The following is a 24,839-nucleotide window of genomic DNA, read 5'->3' on the forward strand; positions in this document are numbered from 1 at the left end:
CCCCTTAGCTCACAATGTCCATACTATAGGCTCCGTTTCGAAAGGCATGTAACACTGGAAACTGAATGCGTAAAGGTAGGGAGACTAAGCATGACAGCATGGCAGTAGGGCAATACATTGGCCCATGGCTGTGACACCTAATTCTGACTGCTGCCCTCACCAAGAACAGCTGAGCTCAGTCTTGCAATAGACCAGTGAAAACATTATGACATACTTGTCGGATGGTGGAAAAATGAAGCTTGTAACTGGATCAGCCCCAGACAGGTCCTCAGAGGCATAGGCCCCTCTGGAGTGTTCCCAAGTTCCTTATGGGCCAGTCTGCCACTGTCATCCTCACTATAAGTATGGTGGTAACAGGTGGCATTCCAGAGTAGCGCCTATCTTGCTGAAACACACGATAATGGCCTTTGCAGCCCATGCATATGCTGCCTGCTTGTTGCCTCATCTTCAATGGAGGTCTTGCCCCATGCAGTATTACCACATGTCCCCAATGCAGTTTAATTGGCCTCAAAAGCGGGCAATAACTTGTACTTGGCACCAACCCTAAATCAGTTGTAGTATTATCGTAGCCGCATGCAGTAAGAAGAATTCAGTTGAGCGGTATTACCATAGTTGATACGCCAAACTTACAATGTGGCGCAGAATTACAGAAACGGCTTGTCTCATGATGGAAACAGAGTGTAAACATAGCGGAGTCCATGCTGGACACACACAAACATACACAACATTTGAGGTGCACAGAGATGGAGCCTGGGGCACGAGAGAGACCAACAAGGGCAGGAACACAGAGGGAGCCTGGGGAGGTGGGCTGGAGAAAGAGAGGCCAACAAGGGCAGGGACAGAGATGGAGCCTGTGGAGGTGGGCTGGGGCACGGGAGACCAACCAGGGCAGGAGGAGAGATGGAGCCTGCGAGGTGGGCTGGAGCAAGAGAGGCCAACAAGGGCAGCAAGAGAGATGGAGCCTGGGGAGGTGGGCTGGGGCACGAGAGACCAACCAGGGCAGCAAGAGAGATGGAGCCTGGGGAGGTCGGCTGGGCCAAGGCAGGCCAATAAGGGCAGAACCTGAGATGCAGCCTGGGGAGGAAGGTAAGTTCTAGAGGGGCAAACAAATGCAAAAAGAGCGATTGATGGGCCCTGGTGAGGGCTGGGGAAGAACACAGGTATGCTTTTGGTACTCAGGCAGGAGGCAAAAAGAGAGTGGGTGTATGCAGGCAGAGGAAGTGTACGGTAAGGGTGGGGTCTAAAGAAAAATAAGTTTGGACTATGGAGTAGGGATATACACAATGAAAGGAAAATGAAATCAGAAACAAACACTTGGTGACTTAGCAGGGTAGGACAATAGTTTGAAATGGATAAATATTAACACAAAAGAGAAGGTAAAAGTCGAAAAATAAACGGAAACAGAAGTTTGCAAGATAGGTTAAGGACAAAAAAAGGTGAGTCTGAAGAGAGAGAAATTAAAAGACGATGGAAACTACAAAAGGCAGGTGTGCAGAGGAAACTGAGTAACATTTGAAGAGAGAAAAGGAAGAATATTGAACATTTTAAAACAAATGGACAGAAAGCCTTCGGTCAAAGAAGAAGGAAAGATGGAAAGACTTGAGCTGGAATTGGGACCAGGACTGGGGAATTACCGGACTCGGGAAGATTCGACTCATTTGTTCGGAGAGAAGGTAATAGAGAGAGAGGGGGAAGGGAACAAGGAGGAAAGGAGGGCTCCGGTGTCGGGGAGAGCCCCTGGGGCAGAGGTACCACCTCGTGTCAGGCTGCAGGGGTCTACTGTCTACAGAAGGTATACACGCGTGAAGCGAGGGAAGGAAAGGGTTTGAGAAAGGGGGGCTCAGAATATGGGGCGAGCCCAAGGGTCTGGGGGAGCCCCATCCGGCACTTCAAGGTAACGTTGTGCACCATTGAAAGGAATGCGTCGCTTACGCCTACACATATAATGGAATGGTGACTAAAGGTTTGTGAATCCCAGGCTAAATATTATGCTATAGATCTGGGCGCTATGCGTTGCAATGTGTTTGAAAAATAAGTTGGAGCTGGCACAGTGGCACCCAGCAAGCAGATGCAGCCGCAGAACACACCACACTGGGGCAGTACAAGCTGCTCAAGCGGGGGTGCATCACATCATTCCTGCATTTGGGATTCATAAGCCAATCAGAAACCTGTGTTGTATCTTGTTGTACTGAGTTAATGGGATCCATGTGATCGCATGATAACGTTTGCCTTTGGTGCCACAGAGAGGTTAGCTGCCTTTCTGCAGAGGGCTTCACTGTCTGTCATAACGCACATCAGTATTTAATAATTATTAAATGGCGTAGATGCACATCTTTTAGGGAGTTCTAGTGGCCTATAGCAGCTGTGGTAGAGTGCCATTTTGGCAGGGATTGGCAAATGACCATTGGCCAACATGTTGGAAGTTTTGAATTGGTTCTCCAATTGCTTTGATTCTCTGTCCAAACCGGAGGCCGCTATTATGCATTAATCTCCGTGGCACGAGGGTAATGAGGGATGGGTCTGAGCGGGATGTGCGAGTGCTGAGTGCGTGTGCGCATCACTGGCACAGCAGACCTGCACGGTAAACCCAGGATCAGAGGCAGCAGAAGTGGGCAGCAGCAGTGCCTCTGCACCCCCACCCCAGGCACACTCACATGGCATGGGGCACATTTACAGTGCCCAGTGAACACCCCTTTGGTATGCGGCGGCAACATAGCGCCCAGAAGCTCAGAAAATGAGAAAAGAGCCAATGAGTTCCGTGGCACGAGGGTAATGAGAGATGGGTCAGAGCGGGATGTGCGAGTGCGTGTGCGCATCACTGGCACAGCAGACCTGCATGGTAAGCCCAGGATCAGAGGTTCAGAGGCAGCAGAAGTGGGCAGCACTAGTGCCTCTGCACCCCCACCCCAGGCACACTCACTGACTCACATGGCATGGGGCACATTTACAGTGCCCAGTAGTGAACACCCCTTTGGCATGCGGAAACATAGCGCCCAGAGGCTCAGACAATGAGAAAGGAGCCAATGAGTTCCGTGGGACCGTGGCACGGGCCAGTATCATGAAGATCATTGTGTTGGAGCTCACGGACATCCAAAGGGGGGGTTCGGGAGCCGAGGGGGGTCTCAGCATCAACCCCCCAAATAAGCAGCCGATTCCTCCCCCTCCACTTTTCTATGCCTTGCCTTGCCTAGCAATCCGCAGGAACCAAACCTGGAGGCCCCCCCGCCCCGACCCTCCCTCCCCCTTCCCCTCTCTTCCCCTAAAAAAATCCACAATCCTTGACAGCAGAAAGGGGGCGCAGGATGCCCGGGTCTCCCTTCTCGATCGCTACCTCTCTCTGCTCTGGGAACGACGGTCTCCCCTCCCTCGCAAGCTACCTCGCTCTCGCTCCCTCAATTCCTTGCTACCCCTCCCTCCAGAAAGAACGAGGGAAAAAAAGAGAAGCGGGCAGGTACTCCCCCCCAGCCCCCTCCTTTATTTCCCCGGCAGAAGGTGCGAAAATACAAAAGCTCCCCTCTTCCCCCCTTTTCTGCAGCAGCCTGGAATGGACACTTCTCGCCACCAACTACTCTCGCCGCTTGCAAAGTGCATTAATAATTCAACCCCCACCCCCTTCCTGCTCAGAAACTCGAACCCTGCTTCTTCACTGCAGCCTCGCGCCAAAGGAGCCCCCTACTCCTTTTCTCTGCCCCGGGTTTGGCCCCCACCCTCTAATTACATAAAAAATAACATTGGGTGAAAATACCACCGCAGGAAATCGGAAAAAAAAAATCAATGCATCATTTTCAAAGAAAAAGTCACCAACCCATGGGTAGGTGCCAATCGACGCCCGCCCCCTGCCCACCCCCAGGGAAAATAAACCGCGAAATTAATGCAGATGTGCCAGGAAGGGCTCGGGTGGGGCTGGGGGGTGGGGGTAGTATTCATCCCCTGCTCCGTTTGTATTGCTCCAAGTGAGGGCTGTGCGGCGGGTGGGGGGGCGAGGGGGCATTTCGCGCTCTTCCTTTTTGGTGACAGTGCAATTTCAGTTTGGCTCATGCGCCACGCATCACTGCGAGGACACGGTATGCTATAGCTGGCAACTCGGACTCACGAGGGTAATGAGGGATGGGTCTGAGCGGGATGTGCCGTGCGTGTGCGCATCACTGGCACAGCAGACCTGCACGGTAAGCCCAGGATCAGAGGTCAGAGGCAGCAAGTGGGCAGCAGCAGTGCCTCTCACCTTAGCAGTTGCTCAGTGTAGCCAGCAGTGTGTGCGCTGCGCACTGCGCATCACTGGCACTGTGGCACACAGCTGCAGACCTGAACCCCCACCCCAGGCACACTCACATGGCATGGGGCACATTTACAGTGCCCAGTGAACACCCCTTTGGCGTGCTTCAACATAGCGCCCAGAGGCTCAGAAAATGAGAAAGGAGCCATTCCAATGAGTTCAGTGGCACGAGGGTAAAGAGGGATGGGTCTGAGTGGGATGTGCGAGTGCGTGTGCGCATCACTGGCACTGTGGGCACAGCAGACCTGCATGCACCCTCACCCCAGGCACACTCACATTGCATGGCATGGCAGGGAAATCCCCTGAAAAGGGACGGTGTGGCTGAGACACAGGCACTTGTTATGCATGTTTTTCCTCAGGCTCTGCCCTAATGTTTACGTTGCTCACAGTAGTCCCACTCCACTCCTTACCTCAGTGACTGGCTGGCTGTTGGCTGGGCTGCTGTCTGTGGGCTGTGTGGCCGGCACTGGCACTGGGCACTCCACTGTCTGCTGGCCGCCTCAGTGCTGCCTTGTGGTCCTCCTGTCCTGTGTGGGCTGTGGGCACTGGTACTGTCGGTCTCGAGGTCCACTGCAGATGGTGCGTGCTTGGGTGGGGGCTCATATAGCAGCAGCCAGCAGCATAATGTATGCATTGGCGATTTGGCGGCAAATTGGGTGGGCAGGCACTGCCTGCCCAGCCGAATTTTCATTGGGTCCAGTTATTCAACTTATTCGTCCACTGCGCCGTCGGCCCCGGGGCCCAGCCCAGCCCCCAGGCACAAGTTGAAGACAGTTGCTTTCAACTTTGCAAAGAAGTGTTACTTACTTCCTGCAGCAAAGTTGAAAGCAAGTGTGAAATGTGTCACTGTGTTCTTACAGTGCCGGCCCCAGCTCAGCAGAGCCCTCAGTCAGCCCTGCAGGCAGGCTGGAGGCTCCACCCCCCCAGGGTCAGGAGGACTCGGAGGGGAGGGAGGCAGGTGTTACAATTGCTTTGGTGTGTGTTTGCAATTGCTTCAGCCTGCCTCCCTCCCACAGATTAAACAAGTCGTTCTCTCTGGCCGCCGCAGCCGCAGGCAGAGGCTCGTGAGCTGGTGAGCACACACACGGCAGGCACACCGGCCCCCTGAAGTGGCACTGGCGGCACAGCCGCCGGCCTGGTGGTGGCCCAGGCCCACCGACGCGACGCCGTGAATGAATTATGCACATGCATCTGCATCTATCTGCATGCATCATAAATTATGATGCATGCATGATGCAGATGCAATCATCAAAGCAAGGTAACATCTAGTGACTAGTGTTACCTTGCTATGATGATTGTGCAGACTCTCACTCAGATAGTGTGCCGCCGGCGCGCAGCGCCTCCCCCTCCTGGCTCCTGCCTCCATGCCCTGCCTCACTGACTGGCTGGCTCACCCAGCCCAGGCGGCTCACTCACCCCCCCCCCCCATCTCCATCTGACTTGGCCGCGGCCCGCGAATACTCGCGACGCGGCTCAGCGCACTGCAGCGCACACACACACACACTAGGCCGGGCCCGGGGGCCTGCCAATAAAAAAAAAAAAAAAATTGAAATTTTTTTTTTTTTTTTTTTACAAATAAAAAAACGGCCCAGAGGTGGCTGCCGGAAAACCGGCCCCAGGGGACCCCAAAGTCGTTCGGCCACGGGCCGAAAGACCGAAAGGGCCAGTCCGACCCTGCATGGCACTCTACGTGGAGCAATGATAGCTCCATGTATCCGTGAGCCTTTTGCTGTAGCACACACTGAACTGAAACACTGCTAAGCTAGCGGCCTCATAATGTGCTCAAGTTGAGGAAGCGGAGATTCCAGCTCCGATTTCTTGGTGTAAGTTGACTCCATTGGCAGTATATATATACTACCTCACCCTTTTCACTTCTCAAAGGGTTAAGAGTACAACAAAACGGCAAAACGGCTGAAAGGTGTTAGGTGGGACCCTCCTGTGTGTGTGTTGCCCCTTTAAGGGGGATGTGTTTTCCTCACGTGTATGGCCCCTTTAAGATGGGCCATGACTGTGTCATGGCCCAAGCTAATAAAAGGAGCCCCTGCAGGCACGTGAGACAGAGCGGCTGCAGACTCCCAAAGAGGAACGACTGAGTCCGTGTCTCATTATCCATGTAGGCCCCAGGCCTACACGTGGAGGCACAGGCCTGCACGCCTAGACACTGAGGGACCCGCATGCCAGGATGGCAGCCGAGGTCCACTCAGTCAGAGGCCTGGCAGGCTGTGACCCCACGCCAGGGTGCCGAGGCCCATGGCACCCGGGGCCATGCCGGATGTCCAGGGCAGGCCCCCACCCCCACACCTAGTGGGCCTGCATGGCGCTAGCAGAGATAGCGCCCAGGGGCGCCTGCCGGATGACCATGGCCGGCGACCCCCAACAATGGCGACGAGGACCATGAGCCCGCGTTGCCCCCCTGCTGCTAGGAAGTGGTGGGGGGGAGAAGAGTTTCCAGCCCCACCGCGGTCTTGCATGGCCTGCGCCTCACCGCCGTGGCACTGGTCGGTGTAGGCCCGGGCTGCCCCGCAGTGAGACACACACCCTCCGGCGTTCCGCCGCAAAGAAGATGAAGGTGAGATGAGCCATGGCGTGCTTCGCCCCGGCCCTCAGTTGCGGGGGTGCTCCTGCGGCCGGGATCGAGGCATGGTGGCACCCCGGTCTCCTGCGACGTTCGTTTGTGCAGGGGGAGGGGATGAATATCACCCGTTGGGGTGGAACATGTTGTGAACTATCCCCGGCGGCATCTGCCGTGAGAAGGTGGAGGCCATAATGGCCCGCCCCATGAAGAGGATAAGGAGCGGCGTCTGCCACGAAGAGGGAGGCTGTCCTGGCCCCGCCCCTATATGGTGGGTCTTCCCCGACCGCGGCCCTCTGCTTGGAGGGTGCTCGTGCGGCCGGGGGAGGATCCAGCCTGCGGCGTTCGCTGTGCGCTGTGCTGTGGGGGTGCCAGCCCAAAAGGAAAAAGAAAACTGGCGCCCCTCTTCGGGGTGTGGGGATTGGTTGAGCCCAATAAGGATTCTGGGCTGACAGGCGGACGGTGAGTCTTCACGGCACCTGTGGTGCAAGGCCGCCGTGTCACACCGGCACCCGGCGTGTTTTAGACCTGGCGGCAGTGGAGGCTGCTCCGATAGGGAGAGAGCGCATGCGTTTTCCCTTCCCCACGCGGGTCGTCACCGCGGGGGAGGGAGGAATGCTGCCCTTTCCCCAGGAAGAACGAAGTGCCCGGCAGTCAGCACTGCACCGAGGCACCCATGTGGCGTGTTCGCCACGAAGATGGAGGAGAGCAGTGTTGCCCCGCCTCCATGCGAGAGGCAAAGAGAAAAGGTGATGGCTGTTGCCGTGGATCCTCCCCGGCCGCGGCCCTTTGTGAGAAGGGTGCTCGTGCGGCCGGGGGAGGATCCAGCCCTTGTCCCGTCCGGCAGTGCTGTGCCACAACAAAAGAAAACACCTCCCGCAGACGACTGCGCAATCATCTTCCTGCTGCACACAGTGAAATCTGGGCTCGGAATGCGAGGCAGTCGCAAGACCACGGAAGCAGAAATATGCTCACCTGCACATCGCTGCTGAAGGCCGCATGCGAAGCTCTAATGGCAACAGGGATGATTGCAGTGAGTGTGGCAGTACTTCCATCATGGGAGAGGGCGACTCGTCCATCTGCTGTGCTGGCGGGAAAACCGCGCACAAATCCCTGACCTGGGTGGTGTCGGGCCCGGTGCCATCATCTGGAGGAAAGGGACTGCACCACCTGCATGGAACCTCCTGCCAAGCGGTAGCAGCACCAGCTCTTGACAAGAATGGAGGTGGCTGGCGTGCAATGCGGTGACGGAGCCAAGGGTTTGGCCAGTGTAACGTCTCTGGAAAAGGTGGGTGGGGAGTTTCAGGGGTGACATCAAAAGAGTGACTCTGACCGGGACCAAAGAAAAGTGAGGCTCCTGTGCAGGACTCTGGGCTGGACAGTAGAGTGAGACTAGAGGCAGCTTTACTACCTGGTGCCCCACATCGACACAGAGTCATGCATCCCTCCTGCGTTCCCCGAGCCTGTGTGGCAGAGCGGAAGGAGCACTGCCACTCCTACTGAAACGTTGTTCATGGTAGCTTACAGGGGGTAATGAGCCAGATCATCAGCGCCGAGAAGTCGGACCCTAAGCACTGAAGTCAGCCACATGTCACCAAAACAGACTATTCCGACAGTGCCATAAAGTGGATCTGCCACCCTGTGCTCCTAAGGGTTCCAGGCCAGGAGCATCTAAGCATCTGGCGCTCTGTGCACTGTACATCTTGCCAGCATGAGCATGGGTTGCAGCTCATCGTGAGTGCTTGTGCGCCCTCATGTGCCCCGGAAGGAAAGGAGGAAAGAAACACTCTTAACTGGGGGGAGTATCATGAGGAAAAGGGGTGAGGGATATCCTTTCACCTTGGGCCCTACCGACTACACCGTGCCTTGTCGACAACATCAGGAGCAGTCTGGAGGCGACCTGCATCTCGCTACCCTGCTCTGAACATCAAGTGACTGTGCCGATGTGGACCCTGGTACCTGCCAGGTGCGGCTTTGCCAGCTGCGACCTATACCATCAGTGGACCTGAACTCGGGAAGGGACTCCTGGGCGGACGCTGATGGGAAAGGGACTGGTCTCCTGCTGCCCTGCAATTGTTTAAAGAGGACTCAGTAATCCTGTGTTTTAATGCTGTGGACCTGCATAGTAACCACATGCTTTGAGTGGTCTCAGTAGAGAACAACACGGTGAGGCTGTGATCCCACAGTCGCGAGGGGTGCATGTAATACCAGCCGCCAACCACGGCATTTGTTTACAGGTTACCTTCCTGAGCCCCAGGTGAATAAAGGGTTGTGCAAACTGTGGTAGAGTGGCCGGTGTTCCTCTGGCAGCCCACCTGCCACGACTGTCACCTGCTGAGTGTTTTTAGAAATGGGCTAACATGTGTTGAGTTTGTAACTAGTAGGTGTTAGGTCTGTAATTGTCGGAGTAAGCAAAGTATGTGGCGGTGGCATATCTTATTATGTGCCCACCCCACCAGTTCAAAAAAACCGACAAGAATGTTATTATTTTGTAACAGGTGGGAAGCCTGTATGTTTCGATAATGTTTGTTTTGTTTGTTATGAAAAAGGAGGAGTGTTAGGTGGGACCCTCCTGTGTGTGTGTTGCCCCTTTAAGGGGGATGTGTTTTCCTCACGTGTATGGCCCCTTTAAGATGGGCCATGACTGTGTCATGGCCCAAGCTAATAAAAGGAGCCCCTGCAGGCACGTGAGACAGAGCTGCTGCAGACTCCCAAAGAGGAACGACTGAGTCCTGTCTCATTATCCATGTAGGCCCACACTGAGGGACCCGCATGCCAGGATGGCAGCCGAGGTCCACTCAGTCAGAGGCCTGGCAAGCTGTGACCCCACGCCAGGGTGCCGAGGCCCATGGCACCCGGGGCCATGCCGGATGTCCAGGGCAGGCCCCCACACCTAGTGGGACTGCATGGCGCTAGCAGAGATAGCGCCCAGGGGCGCCTGCCGGATGACCATGGCCGGCGACCCCCAACAAAAGGCATCCTGTGGATTAAAAATGCGTGCGTGCAGTTCTCGTTAGTATGATTCCAAATGCGAGGCGAGGAGAACACCATAATGGGTCAAACCTGTGCGTTTTAAAGACGCACTGTAATGTTACAACTCTCTTTAGAGACGCCGTTCTTATGAACAGCGTGTCTTCAAAATTCAATTCTAAAGACACGACAAACGTGTGCTGCATAGTCGGTCTGTGCAGGGCGTGTTTGCTGCGTCTTTAGAATGAAACATAACACCAGTGCTGGTCATTGGGCCGGCTCTCGGCGGATCTGAGATCCGGCACCAGATGTGTAGCCGGATCTCGGGATCCGGCCAGAGTCAGCCGCCCAAGCCCATGAACCGCAATGTAAAACTAAAAAAAAAAAAAAAAAAAAGAAAGGCACGCGCAACGTTTTGCCGTCTACCGCGTGGTGTGTTATGCACAATGCTCGCTATATGTACAACTGAAAGGAATCAGTTGTACAAGTAGCGACCATTGTGCATTACACCAAAGCCGGCGGTGAAAGGCAAAACGGCAATGCTGCTGTCGCGGGCGTTTTTTTTTTCTTATTTTTTTTTAAAAGTATTTATTTGAATGGGCACTACCAACCCGCCCCCTCTAGACCACGCCCCTTCTGGAACCGCGCCCCCCCCAAACTCCTCCCCCACCCCGACCCTTGTGGGATCCCCCACCATATATTTTCCATTTCCACCACTGCATAACACTATAACTTTAATAAGACTGTCAAAAAAATGCGAACATGAATTTGATGTTGCCTAATAATTGTGATTAAACTGTCACCTGTCCTTTTTTCTGCCACTATATAATGTTAAGTTTGCTGTTGGTGGCATGGCATCGTTGTGGCAGTAGCGCTATGCTAGCTGGGCTAGGTTTCTAGCTCTCCCCCTGAAGCCCCTCCGCCGCCCCCTCGCCGCTAGCGCCACCCCATTAGGCGCGTGTCAGGAGCGCAGTATTGATTGCGGGCAGGAGACGAGGCCTGGCAGCTCGGATTATTTACACCTTCACAGAAGCTCTGCAAGAAAACACCAATGAACAATAAATCTGTCCGGGACTGTCGGCTCCACCTGTTTCCCGAGGAACAAGAATCCGTTACTTGCCGAGCCTTACAAGAAGGGCGGTACATATGTGCAAGCTTGCAACATTGATGCCTGTGCGTGTGAATACGAGCCTGGCCACAGCTGACGTTTGAAGACACAATTTCGTCAGTAAAAGTCACAACAGTTATTCCGGTAAAAATGTACTTGAATGCAGAAATAGCTTGAACTTGTGTGGAATAGTGATGACACACATTGCCCGCAAGGAATGTAGTGAATCGTTGCTCTTCTCAGCGGTGTGTGAAATGTAGTATAACCAAGTAGTGTCGTCACATGCCTATGCACACCGGCATGTTGACTTGTAAGGGTCTGATTCTAAGGTACAAGCAAACACAGAAAGCGTGACTCCATGTAGGATCAACGCTTTTCTTAAACGCACTCCTTTGAAGAAAGAATGTGTCAGCCTGGCATCAAAGCCTCCACTGTGGCATGTGCCCGACTGAAGGCCTTACAAGAACCTTAGCAAGCGACAGAAATGCAGGACAGGCACTGCTGAGGGGATTCTACTTGGTAAAACCTGGTTTTGCATATCAAAAACGAACTAAAATACAGAATCTACTGCACGCATTTTTCTTTTATAATCAAGGCAATTACTAGATTGCAGTGTCAGTTACTAAAAGCTTAGGCACACTCTCGTAAATCAGAATAGTGGCCGGCCTTTACGAAAGGCTCGCAGTGATGCCGCTCACACGCGGGCCTGCCTCTGCAACGATGGATTTTAGCAGCTTTTGCTCTTGGAAAGCATGACGGGGTCCTCCAATTCTTCCAACCACCATAGAATGGTGGTGCTGCAAACTGGAGGGGAGGATATCGGCTTTACGCACGACTTTTCCTACAACCTTATACTCAGGCCGTTAGTGTACACTTGAACGTGTTTCAGGCCGTTAGTGTACACTTGAACGTGTTTCAGGCTCTTGGTGTACAAATGAACGTGTTTCAGGCCCTTGGTGTACAAATGAACGAACGTGTTTCAGACTCTTGGTGTACACTTGAACGCGTTTCAGGCCCTTGGTGTACAAATGTGCGTGTTTCAGGCTCTTGGTGTACAAATGAACGCGTTTCAGGCTCTTGGTGTACAAATGAACGTGTTTCCAGTGCAATGGCAGTTGAGTGGCTTCGAAGCACTCTGCTGGTGTTTAAATAACAAAAATGCCCTAAACCAATGATGTAACATATCAACATGCGCTGTTTGCCACCACCATGTGCAACATTGATCAGTGCAATTTAGCATTACCTTTTCAACACAGAAATGGAATTTGGCAAATCATTCTTAACTTGGACTACAGTTAATGCAATTTGCCCGCTGACTTCGAAGATGAGAAGTTATCGAGTTACTGAGCAACGCCAATGGCATCGCTGCATTTGCAAAGCTGACACTTACAGGACACATTAACAATTTATTAATACAAATGTGGTCTTCCGCCGTAGATTCTACCAGATCCATGTTACTGAAACATGACAACATTGTTCTGTCGTAGCCTGTACTGATATGCACTCAACTCCAAGTAATGAGGTTTCCGCACTCTGTTGCAACAATATAAAGGAATATGTTACTTTATTTTTAAAAATGTGCACTCGGGAAGCAGGGCTTAGCCAATTACATGAGCATCAAAAAACGCCTGCGTTTGGAGCAGTCTGAGAGCTGTGTGCTCCTTATCACCACCGCCTTGGTCCAACTCCCGCGGTCTGCCACCTAGCATCACCCCGAATTGAAATAATTAAATAATAAAAACATTACCCCCTACTTACATGCTCCTGTAGCTGTGCTGCTGCAACTCCGTCACCAATGTTCTTTGCTTGCAGGTGCTAATGGAGATATTAATCCAGGTGAGAGGGGGCGGGGCAGCTGGGCACCCTGCCGGTAAGGGCACTTCCAGGCCTGCTTTGAGTGCCCTTGTTTCACTCAGGCCCTTGTCTTGGATGGCGAGCCATTATCAGTCAATGTCAGTGCTACCCTGGTCTAATATTGCTTCGGACAAATACACTTCATTAACCAGAACAATCTACTAACCGGCACCTGTCATTATCAGTAATGGTACCATTGCGGTTAACGGAATGCCAAAAACAAAGTTTGGCGGACGGGTAGATGAGTTTTTGCGTAGCAGAATGCTGGTTAGCAGAGGGCCAGGTTACTCTGTTAATGTACTTTTTGCTCAGTTTCTGCTTCTCTGCTAGCTGGAAACCATCTTTCAATATCCTGCACTAGGTGCATTTTCCCCTAATGTGTTCTTTAAATCTAGGTGCATTCTCCCCCTACTCTGTTCGTTTAAATTTAGGTGCATTTCCCTTTGAAGTGTTCTTTTAAATCTAAATGCATTTTCCCCCTACTGTGTCTTTTTAAATCTAGGTGCATTTTGCCCTACCGCGTTTCTTTACATCTGGGTGCACTTTCCTTTTGATGTGCTCTTTTAAATCCAGGTGCATTTTCGCCCTACAGTGTTCCTTAAATCTTATTACTCTTTCTGTGGATCTTGCTACTGCAAATCTGTGAAGGCTGCCTCCACTTGTAGCCTTAATCTCTGTAAGGCAGCATTCCGAACTCTGTTCTGAAATCTGCGGGACCCTTAGAGCAGGTACACGCATGGGCCACACTTAATTCCAACAACCACCCCCTGCAAACCTATGTCTTTCTGAAAACAGGTTTCTAACTGCACTACACAGCTTGTGGAACATCTCACTTCCCATTCCAACTCTGTTTTGTTACCACCATGCTTATACTCCCCAGGCAGATATCCAGTTAGTTAGACTGGTCCTACACACAAGGCTACAAATGAAGTGGGGGGCCTTGGGATCTTCCATATACCTCTGGGGCTTGCATGATGGAGCAGATGGCTTTACCTGGCCCCAATGGTCATCCCGTCTCATCTCCTATCCTCAAGCTTGGGACTTTGTCAAACAGCGTCACCGTTCACCATTATGACCGCTACCAACAAGAACCAAGGAATGTTTGCAAAACTATGCTGCAGCCACTTTGTTTAGCTGCTAATGCCATTGCCACACCAAACTATTGCATGAGTACGAGAAGAGCACATAGGAGCTGGAGTCATTTAAATCCTCAATGTTTATTTTACATGCTTGTCCCTTGGGGTCATTTTGGAGAAGATGGACAGTCTTCCTTCAGATGTTTCCTTGGTGAAGCCCTTGTACAACTTGTGAAGAGCAAGCTATCTTTGCTACATCCCACCCGAGATCCAATTTATATGGGGAACGTGAAATAAATTATCTTCCAGGATTGGACCATGGAATGGCAAAACATAGCATTGAAGAAAGGGCTGGCCCAATTGTCAAGTTTCAAGGTCTGCCTTAACAATGAGGTGCAGCTGGCTTTTGTTGGAGGGTGACACAAAGTGTCAGTCTGATGCTGCTGGCTCACAGCTTAGGGATGCCATCCAATAATCATTGCTCTCCTCAATGACTTGCATAGAGAAGAAGGGCAGAGTTAGCTGCCACATCAAACAGCGGCCTAGCTATACCTGGACAAGAAGGAAACTTGCATGGCGCTCATTCCATTCCATTCCATGTTTATGTAGAGGAGCACATGGACACGTCATCCCTAGCTCCTGCCCCAACACCCCTGTCATATTCGAACAACAGGTGAAGAGCCCTATGTGGGACACCAGGTTTAATCCCAATACCGCATTGAGTGTATGAGAGACGATATTCACTTAGACAAACGTATCGAATATACCCTCGTATTGAGAGGGTGGAAGGATGTCTGCACACACCATTGGACATCAAGGAGCTATAAGTAAAAATCGGACAAGGAGAGAGTGATGTAATAAAGGAGAGATACGAAGACACACTGAAACAATATGCAAATATGTAAAGGATGAAGATGTATATGGAGTAACAAGAGAAACATGCAATCAAATACAAAGAAATCATATGCACCAAAGAAATACGTGAGTAGAGATGAAGTAACTGTATATATATATCAAGCTGCCTCAGAGACAGATCAGGGCTGCAGAGTCAGAAAACGTTTGAGAAACAGCTTTTTGTGAGGAATAAAGAGGAGTCTATTGGCCTAGGATCAAACATGCCACATCAAGGAATAATTGCGAGGCACAAGGGGAGTTAAAAGGATAAGCCATTCGTAAGACAAATTTCTCTTAGATTAAGTAAAGAAGAAAACATCTGTAAGAGCCAAGTATTGGACAATCAAAGATACGAAAAACATATGCAAGGTGGAGTGAGCAAATCTCCAGAGGCCAAGAGGAGTAATGACACCCAGCACAACTGAATTAAATAGCAGTAAATAGAAGGTCAAAATGGACTAAATCGTGGTCTCCTCACACGTGATGCAGAAGTCGAAAACAAGGGCTATTCATTAAACTCTAGACGAAGATAGTGGTGTACCTACACTCTCTTGAAAGTCCCAGAACAGGCTGCAAGTTCAACTACAAAGAAGAAGCCTTGGCTTAGGTCCTGACCGAGGAGAGATGATGGACTAATTAGGCAAGTGGGTAGTAGTCTGACGGTGTTCTCTGCATCCGAGTTTCATTTTACTTCCGTGTGACTAACGAGCCGATAGTCCAAGGTTGGGAGAGAATGCCAACCAATCAGAGGGTCTATGTAGCTACATGCTATACAATATTTCATAGGCCAACCCGCTGCTGTTATTCTGCTATAATCTGTATTAGAGTATTAGACGTATTTAGATGTGGTTCAAGGCGTGCTTACCAGATAAGGGGCATCCATTAATATTACTTATACTTATATGATATATAGGCACATATGTTCCCTTAACCAATCCCTTCCTTCAGTAGATTTTACAGTTTGCCGCTTAGGATAATAATAATAATGACATCATAGCTGATGTACATTGAGGTATAACACCTTTGCGTAATCAAATTTGAGTGGGAGTGTGTGGATTACCGTTTGTTGTTCGCCAGATTGCCCTACTTTATTCTAAACTGATAAAGTAGTACTTTGCCATATTCTTTGATTCTGTCCGGTTATTTGGGTCTAAGATCATTATTGGTTATTCCATCTAGCACATGAGACGCTTCAAGGCGCTAGAGTACATTAATGTGGAAACATTTATCACAGAGCAGAATAGCCGAAAAGGAACTTAAAAGCAATCCTGAGAGTACGTACTTTCAGAACTGCACCAGGATTTTTTTCAGTCTTATTGTGGTTTTAGAAGTGGTGTGAAAATACTCTGTTCTGCTTTCTTGCCGAACAGGACCCAGTCAGTGGGCTCTTCAAGCCCCTTTTGAATCTAGCCTGAAAACAGTTCTTTGGGTAGTCTCTTAGTGTTCTTGCCTGTGACCTCCTACTTAATGTATATATGCAACCTCTGGTGCCAATCTGGTGCTCCTTAGTGCTTCTGCTTCTACAAGTATGGCAGACACACTCAGATCAGGTGTCGTAGTTGCTTCTGCATGGCAAGCATGAAGCCGTCCGTGGATGTGAATTTATCTGAAAGTTCAACTTAAATAAAACACATGTTTTGTGTCCCCTGAACACAAAATCGATTGTAACTGTACATTTGACCACTATACATAGGAGAATATCACTATCGGCCTACGAATTAAAACATGTCATGGCTATTGCAGGATTGATGTTTTTGCTGATTGAGGTCATGGCATTTGGGACTTTGATTGTTTGCAAAAAAATAAAACAATTAGTTTGGAGTTAACTGAAGCCTAATTATTCTATTTTACATTAACAAAGTCACTAATCCCACAATCTCCCAAACGATCTGTAATGGTGTGAACAGTTATTTTGAAAGTGCCTAAATACTGGAAAGGTATGCTCCTGTCAAGCCATTTCCCAGGAGCCTACGCTGTGAGAAGCCAGCGTTACATGAGCATTATGGCGGACTTTGCCTCCGGGAGCAGAGCACTTTTGATTCCAAATCTTTTTTGTATTGGATTAATTACAAGACATTTCACTTACCAATAGCTGTGGGCAAAAAAAAAAGAACACTACACCTTCCCACTCTATCTCAACCTGGGCAGCTCGTATTTACGCTCACAAGTACCATTTTCCCAACAGTTACTTATTGAGTCCATAAACACACTTCTTTGCCTAAATCTAATAGTACATGAATCCCAAGCTCCATCAAAAATTAATGTTCTAGGGTCAACAAAATAAATAAAAAAAATCGTGGTCTTGTATTTATTTATCGACCCTCCTGCCCCCGGTGGTGGGGGAGAGCAGTAAGTAAATGATTTTGGATGCAAATACAGTTTTCCACCATTCAGACCTATGCAGGCTGTGGCAAATTAGAGGTAAATTAATGACTGACCAGTGCAGTAACGTTTAATGAACTATAACATCTTAAATGGCTTGGTTATCAGGTTGACCGTTCTCGACTTGTTTTGGGAATTTGGTCATGGTATCCCAGAATGCAATAATATTTCAATGAATGACTTTCTAAATATGTACTGGTAATTTAGACTCAATATCCCACCATGCAGAGTTTCTCAACAAGCGATTCTTTCAGTTCAGCTTTTTCAAATTGGTTTGAATAGCCCAGTAAAGCATTTTCACAGTGACCTATTCCTTCTGTTTTCTGTGGGATTCAGGACTTAATAGTTCAATATTCAGTGGTGCACTCGGGGATGGATTACTCAACCTTAATTCTTCCAAGATGCTCGGAGTCTCTTATTTGTGATATGCAGATGTACTCCTTGCTCTATAACTCACAGCCTCCACCGTTTGTCATCAGAATTTCTTTCTCAGACTTCCTTTTCTCCATTGTGCTTTGGGCCTCTGACTGAAAATCCCAGTTTGCCACGTTACACCTGGAGGCACCTCATGGTCTCTGGTTCTCAGCCTTGCACCTTTTTCTTAATATGTTTGTGTGTGTCTGGGGGCTCTCCCTCTTGCCCCTTCCTGGGCTTGGTTCTCTCCCTCCCTGATCATGTCTCTCGCTCTTCTGGTCAAAGTGCGTCACGTGGTAATGCTGGTTCTAGTGACGGCAATTCCCGTGTCTCCTCACCACTCTCGCTGCCAGTGTTAGTTTGGCAGTGTTTGATTCTTGTCACTTTCTGTCAGATCCTGGTCAGTGTCAGAAATTGAGTAGCCATGGCAAACAGAGTCTCAGTCCTTGGATCTGGTGGAGAAAGGACAGCGTGTCTGAGTTTCCCCCTCTCCTCGCTGATACTGCTCCCAGTGCATCCACAGTGTCACACACACACACACAAACACACACATAGATCCTCTATAGCAGGATGATGGTAGCTGTGGCATTGATACTCCCTCTTCCTCCTGTCCTAACGTCTGAAGCAGCCGCAGTGCAACAAGCCAGATGACCTGCCTGCCACCTTTCAGAATCCTGTGATCAAGAAAATGTGTGATTTTCCACAAGTCACGTAATAATTGCCTGGTCATAGATTAATCCATAGGAGCCCATTTCTTCCCTTTGCTTTTTATGCCCATTCATACCTTACCCTTAAATGCAAAGCATTTTAGTACAACCTGCAATCTGACCACCCCCTTTATTCCTCAGTGAATTTGTCATTTTGTAGCAGTAAAGGTAGGGCCTGGGAGGCATCAGGTAGGTGAGGAATTATATTCATTTTCGTAGCAGCTGCCCTACCAATCCAGGTGATCTGCAGCGAACTCCAAGCATTTAGGATGACATGTCTTTGTTATAGTAGTGTTGAGGGACATACTACATGCATGGACTCTAAGTTATTAGTTATGTTTACCGCTTGGCAACAGATACTTTGTTTCAACCCATTGGAAAGGTGCCACTGTCCCAAACATATTAAAATGAACTTTACATTCTGCTACATCTTGGGCCTTTTGCATTTCTGCATTATGGATTAGAGGGATGCACTAGTCATTGTCTGAGCCAGAATAATCCTCCTGGGGTGTAGCCTTGGGTGATTCTGATTTATAGAAGGAAGCATGAAAGTTATTGAACATTTTGAGTTTTGCTTGTGGTCTGTCATACTGTGCTCCTTAGAATATGTAATGCTTTCTGAGATGTGATATCATTCATTCTAAGGACCAGGATCCTATCTACCTCAACAGATTTTACATACAATGTGTGCCTATATTTCAAGAGGTTCGTCTAAGCCCTTTTAGTCGATGGGTTTCACTCAGATTCGTTGTAAAAAAAATGTAGGAGTCATTGGTTTTATGGGTTGCATCTAATGTTTTGAGTACTCTAATCAGCTTTTGCTTTGTGTGTTTGTGATCTATTCAGGTTGGGAACTAACCTCAATCATTTACCTTTATAACACTTTCTCACCTAAACAGGGCAAAAATAAAAGGTGCCATCCAGTCCTGCGGTGGTCCTTTCAATAATGAAATGCTTCCCCTCAATAGATTTGTCATACTGCTCGAACCACCAAACCAATGGCACTACTGAAACTCACTACCCAGCAGAATAATTAGGCTTTGGCATGAGAGAGGCATAATATAGTTTTATAAAGGTAAAAAAAGAAAATCGAAGAATGGTAGTACTCTTTTTGCCTATCCGGTTTTGCGTGAATATTCCCCCAATTACCTCTTTCGTTCATCTCGCAAGTGGAACTGTGCTTTAATTAAGGGTTAATCGCCTGTGTCCCTCCTAACATGAACAACATCTGCCCAGTGTCCTTTATTTAAGAATTCTGGAGAAGCCACCATGCAACAGCCACAACATGTCCCCTTCAATAACACACTAGACTGCTGCCAACTGGTTTTTGATATTCTGAACAACACAGAGACAGTATCTTTGACGGCAAAGGACACATTGGTCTACTTGTTTTAAAAGACTATCTTTTGAAATGTTACATTTCTGTTGAAATTGACCTTTTATTTGTTATGGAGGGTCCCCTCCCTATGCTTACCTCATGCCCCCCAGCAGCCCATCCCACCTCCCTATTTCTACATATACATTTACAAGTACACGTATAAGTAAGTATTTGGTCGACTATACCAATCTGCAGACTTTCAAAAGTAAGTCTTTTAAACAACGGGATACCACAAGGAAAACATAGGTTTCCCTTTCCTCCCCTCTCCCTGTCTCTGTACCATGGGGGAGGGGACACTCTCTATCATGCCGGATATTTAATGACACAAAGGTAAGGTTCTTCCGTAGTTTGTTTCTTTCAGGTGGTTAAGGTACTTCTGTGGGCTGATGAGTGCTTCCCCGGTGTCTTCGTGATCTTTAATCTGTAGTTGAGTTTCTCGGATTCTGCTCTGGGTTTGGCCCTCTCTGAGAGAGGGGGATTGTAGATGTGGTTCTTAATTGTTTGCTCTTTGAAGCTTCTCTTGGAGGTGTGTACTTGAGTCTTTCCTGGCTTAAAGAACCTGATTATCTCATTCCCAAGTCATTGTGATGATGACCGGTAGTTACTTTGTCTCATTCCTTAAAAAAGTCTTCCTTCATTCTGGTTGGGACGTAGACTTTTCAGAAAAGAGCAGGTTCACTCAGGCTCTTTCCTGTATGTTCTCACCCATCTCTGTATATGGCATAGATGGATGAGGGATCAACAGCATGCATGTTGCGAAGGGTACTGGAATATGGAATACTTCCCTAGACATATGTAGTAAAGCTGAGGTGCAGTTGTTGGACGAACAGGATCTTCAATAACAGTCACGAGTGCAGACAACTCATTATTTGAGGTAGAAGGGTTTGTACATATTTTATTTGCATCCAAAGCCACCTTCTAAAGTAGGGTGTCAGAGTTGTTTTAGCCATTGTGCATGGATTTGCAGGGCTTCCTATGTTACAGGTATGTCAGTTATGGGTAATTCTGAAACATTGCACGCACTACTTAAGACAAACTACTTAAGACGCACATTATACAGACTGATATCTTGTTGATAATTTAAGGTCACAGTAAACCGCATAGGAAGCTTTTCACTTTGCATTAGTTGTCATACAAATGTCTTGTTCGCCTTCATTGCATACCTGTGACCCAATTTCTGTGTGCTGCCAGTGCCTGTTAACATGTGGAGGGCCAAGAGTGCAGAGTGAAGCTTCTTTCTAGTGCATAACATATTTCTTGTTTCTTTTCTCACAGCTATTCGCAGTCATTCTCCTGCCAAGCCCGTGCTTATCTTCGTCTCCTCCAGACGTCAAACTCGACTCACTGCCCTGGAACTGATTGCCTTCTTAGCTACCGAGGATGATCCAAAACAGTGGCTGAATATGGATGAAAGAGAGGTAGGCCAATCCAGGCAATGACCTGTCAATTTCTCGGTGGACGGGTGAAAGCACTGTGTGAAACAGGTTATTTTTCTCAAAGCCTAGGTGTGCTTTCATCATTGAACTTCCAAATTCAGCTTTACACCAACTACTGAATCCAGTAACAAGAAGGTTGTATTTGGCTTCCTCTGTCATGTGTACGTTAAAAAGTACTTTGCATATTCACAGCTCCAACTCATGTTAGGATAGCTTATTCGGTCCCTAATAGTAATTGTTCTATCACATATTAACATATGGGCACGTACTAACTCCACCATCCCATAAGCTCTGCTTTAATAGATGTATTTTTACACAATTTAATGATGCTTAAGTTATCGATCTCTGAAGAATGAAGAGCTGAGGCGGCCCTGCCAGGATTCAAATCTGACGGTAGGTTTCTGAAGAGTGTTCCAGTCAACTGCTGCAGATGTCTGCGTGGCTGCTTTGCTGCCTGCAGAGTTCAATTCTCCTCTTCATCTTGTAATGCCAATGAAATAAATGCCTTTTTAGGTGTTAGCCATAAATATGTAGCACCAGCAAGAGCACAAGCAAGGACTATGTAAACAATTCAGCATATGACACAGTCAACCACTCTATGCTCATAAAATGGCTCAAAGATTCCCTTGGTATCTCAGACTGGGCACTAGATTGGATGACGACCCTCCTCACTGACCATCCTTCTCAGGTGTACCTGGGTCCTTTCTACCACCCGCCACTCTCTCCACGAGTGGTGTTACCCAGGGCTCCATACTCTCGCCTCTCGCTCACCTGATCTCCGCCTTCTCTCCTCATTTCCAGTGTTATGCGAACGACTCACAACTCTTCTTTAAGCTCCCCTCTTCCATCATTCCTGATTGCCTGTCTGCTAATGAGGTTATTCCTCATCTGCTAAGATTCTCCCTAACAGGACACCTACTCCCTGTTTCTCTCCAGCACTCTGGCCACTTTCTATAGGCTCTCCCCTTTCTCCTTCCACTGAAGCCAGAAACCTTGGAGTCATCTTCGACTCCTCGCTCTCCTTTACTGCTCCCATCGTGGACCTTGCCAAAAAGGCCCACTTTCAACTTCACCCCCTCAGAGGCATTCGCCCTTTCCTCACCTTCCCCCAGAAGCTCAATGTCTCGAGAGCTCTGGTCCTCTTCAGGTTGGATTACTGCAACAGCCTACTCTTAACCTGCCCCTTTCCTCCCTCAACACATCCAGAACAGGAGTGCAAGACTTATCCTTGACCTCAAGCCCAGGGACCAGATCTCTCCAGCCTGAAAATATCTCCACTGGCTCCCGGTGGTTGCAAGGATCACATTCAAGACCCTATGCATCATCCACAAGGCTTTCTGTGGCCTGCGACCACAATATCTGCAGCTTTTGCTGGCTAAATACTTTCCTTCCAGATCCCTTCGATCTTCTAGCTCCAACTCTCTGCTGGTCAAACGTTTCTCCAAGCAGAGAAGTCAGGGCAGACCTCTCTCCTCCACTGGCTTCCTCCTCTGGAATAGCCTCCCTCTCTCTGTCTCGAGCCGGACCACTCATGTTCCGCAAACAAATCAAGACCTTTCTTTTCTCCACCTCCTTCCCTCTCTCCCTCCCTTGTTAATTCCACCTCACTGTTGCTGAGACTGGCGGTTTGGTCCCTCCTGCGTCCAACAGGATCCAGGCCATCTGCCCAGTTGCCGCCAGCACCACCCCTCGGCACTTCCTGCTGAACTGGGCCCACACCTGACTGCTGGGTGGCAGACGTCCGCCACCTTGGATCATCGTTACGCTCTTGCACTTACCTGCTGCCTCCCCCACAGGCACCTGTGGCACTTCAACCTCCCCACCCCCCGGGGGATTGTTCCAGTACTCCCTCCCCACTTCCCCCTTTTCCACTGCACTTGCATGTTCTGAATGTCACAAGGCCTAGTAGGCCGCTGCCAGTTTTATTATTTATTAATTGTCTCTGTTATTGTATTTTTTCTCCCCTGTTCCCTACCCCTGTGCCTCGTTGCACCTTGAAACACTGTCACTTGTATAGGTGCCTTATAAATATCCAATAAATAAATATATTTTAGTTTGATTATTTCAGTCTTTAGTTTTCTTAATTTGTTTTCCCCGTTTTTTATCTTGCTCTTGTGCTTTTACATCACAGAGAGTACTCCTACGTTGAAACCCCTTTGCTCCATAATGCATGGGTGTCTCCGAAAGGGGAAGGGAACTGACCCTTTTGCATTTCAAAATGTTATGTTTTCTTTTAATTTTACAGCCCAGCGTACATGCAGCTGTGGGTGTGACTACGCTCTGAATGCCCTGCCACTAGCACTACACCTCAGTCCTTTTATTCATGGATATGGGAACAACCTTCTGCACTGCGCAAGTGCTATGTATCTGTGTTTTTCATCACTTTGGTGCCCCATTCCACCCTACACCCCCCGGCTCTCCCGGTGTCGATAAATCTTCTCCGGGTTGTCTCTGGAGCAGTTGAATGTGTACACCCATATGAAGGCAAAGTTTGAGCAGTTAAGTGGAACTCTTTTTTATTTATTTATTGTTTTTATTATTATTTTTAGGGACCCCAGATGGGGGACCGCTGTACCAGATCCTTCAATTCAGGTCCATCCCCAGGCACATAGGACTTGCACTAGATTTGGACTGTTCACGTGGGACCGGTTCAAAGAGGCCTTCCCGCTATTTCACTGGACAGTTGCCTGAGAGGTCTGTGGCTCTTGTACTGGGTACATTCCTGAGATCGCGCCTGTACTCAAACACTGTGTACTGGGTTGAAGCCTGGGGGCTCAAAGATGCCTGAGGTCCTGAAAAGTATCAAGCCATGGCTCGAGGATCCTAGCTAACATCTTCCTAAGGACTATGTGCTAGGCCAAGCTTTCCTGTGCGGTCCCTCTTCCTCTCACAAATGGAGATCAGACAAAGTGGCAGCCATGTGGGAGAGCAATATCTCATGCACCTGTGATGCAGAGGCACCTTCATCTGTCAAATCTTCCCCATCCGAGATAGAAAATCACAAGCACTCTGCTGGCTATCCCTCAAGTTCCTCCAGGCAGGACTTTTCCCTAGATGTCATTGGTTCACCTTACATGGCCCATGGTGCACCTCCTGCCCATCAACTTCCGGTTTGCTCTTTACTTAGAGGCAAGGACGTATCGGAGCAGTCCGGTCCCGTGGGCACCGGCCATGGCCACATGGTCCCCAATCTCATCCACACCTTGGCTGGTAACGCAGGCAACTTCAGCGTCATGTGAAGAGAGATATTATGACCACTTCATGTGGCTCATGAAGTACCCACTTGTTTAAGAGGCTTCCTCGGGAGCCACAACCTCACATGCCTCCTCCTCCTGTGCCTATCCAGCTTCAGGCTTCTGTGCCACCCACACCTGCACAGCCTCACTTGGCCCTGCCGCTACCTTAGCAGGCAGCTATGACGCCATATCCACAAGATCTGTTACCTCCTTCAGATCTTCTGCCTAAATTGGACACAGGTTCGAGCCCGGCAGGTGACATTTCTCTTCTGTACACCAGCTCTGTGGGTCTAGGTAAGCTAGCAAATGCTCAAGGGCATGACACAGACAATGAAGGAGCAGAAGGTGAGTTCTCCTCATCTGCTAAAGTCTCCCATGACAGACTGGAAGGACTGCCAAGTTCCTTGACATTTGAGTGCCTCAGCAGGATCTTATGATGGTGGGGGTGTGGGTCTTGCCAAATCCTGCTGCAGTCGTTTGGCTCAATGACTCCTTTGCAGTAGGACATCCTGACAGCAGCAAAGAAAATATGGCAAGAA

General features: G+C 49.1%; 1 protein-coding gene across 2 annotated transcripts in view; it reads left to right on the forward strand.

Annotated features, from left to right (window-relative positions):
• The window catches only part of ASCC3 (activating signal cointegrator 1 complex subunit 3), a 2,962,611-nt gene that overhangs the window by 2,234,220 nt on the left and 703,552 nt on the right, over positions 1-24,839 (forward strand). For both annotated transcript variants that reach the window (XM_069606524.1, XM_069606525.1), the window contains exon 31: positions 20,904-21,046. In XM_069606524.1, the coding sequence (XP_069462625.1) occupies positions 20,904-21,046 (143 nt within the window). The remainder of the gene's footprint in view (positions 1-20,903; positions 21,047-24,839) is intronic.

The sequence above is a fragment of the Ambystoma mexicanum genome, chromosome 4p (assembly GCF_040938575.1).
Source record: "Ambystoma mexicanum isolate Mex_15411 chromosome 4p, UKY_AmexF1_1, whole genome shotgun sequence".
In the NCBI taxonomy this organism is placed as follows: domain Eukaryota; kingdom Metazoa; phylum Chordata; class Amphibia; order Caudata; family Ambystomatidae; genus Ambystoma; species Ambystoma mexicanum.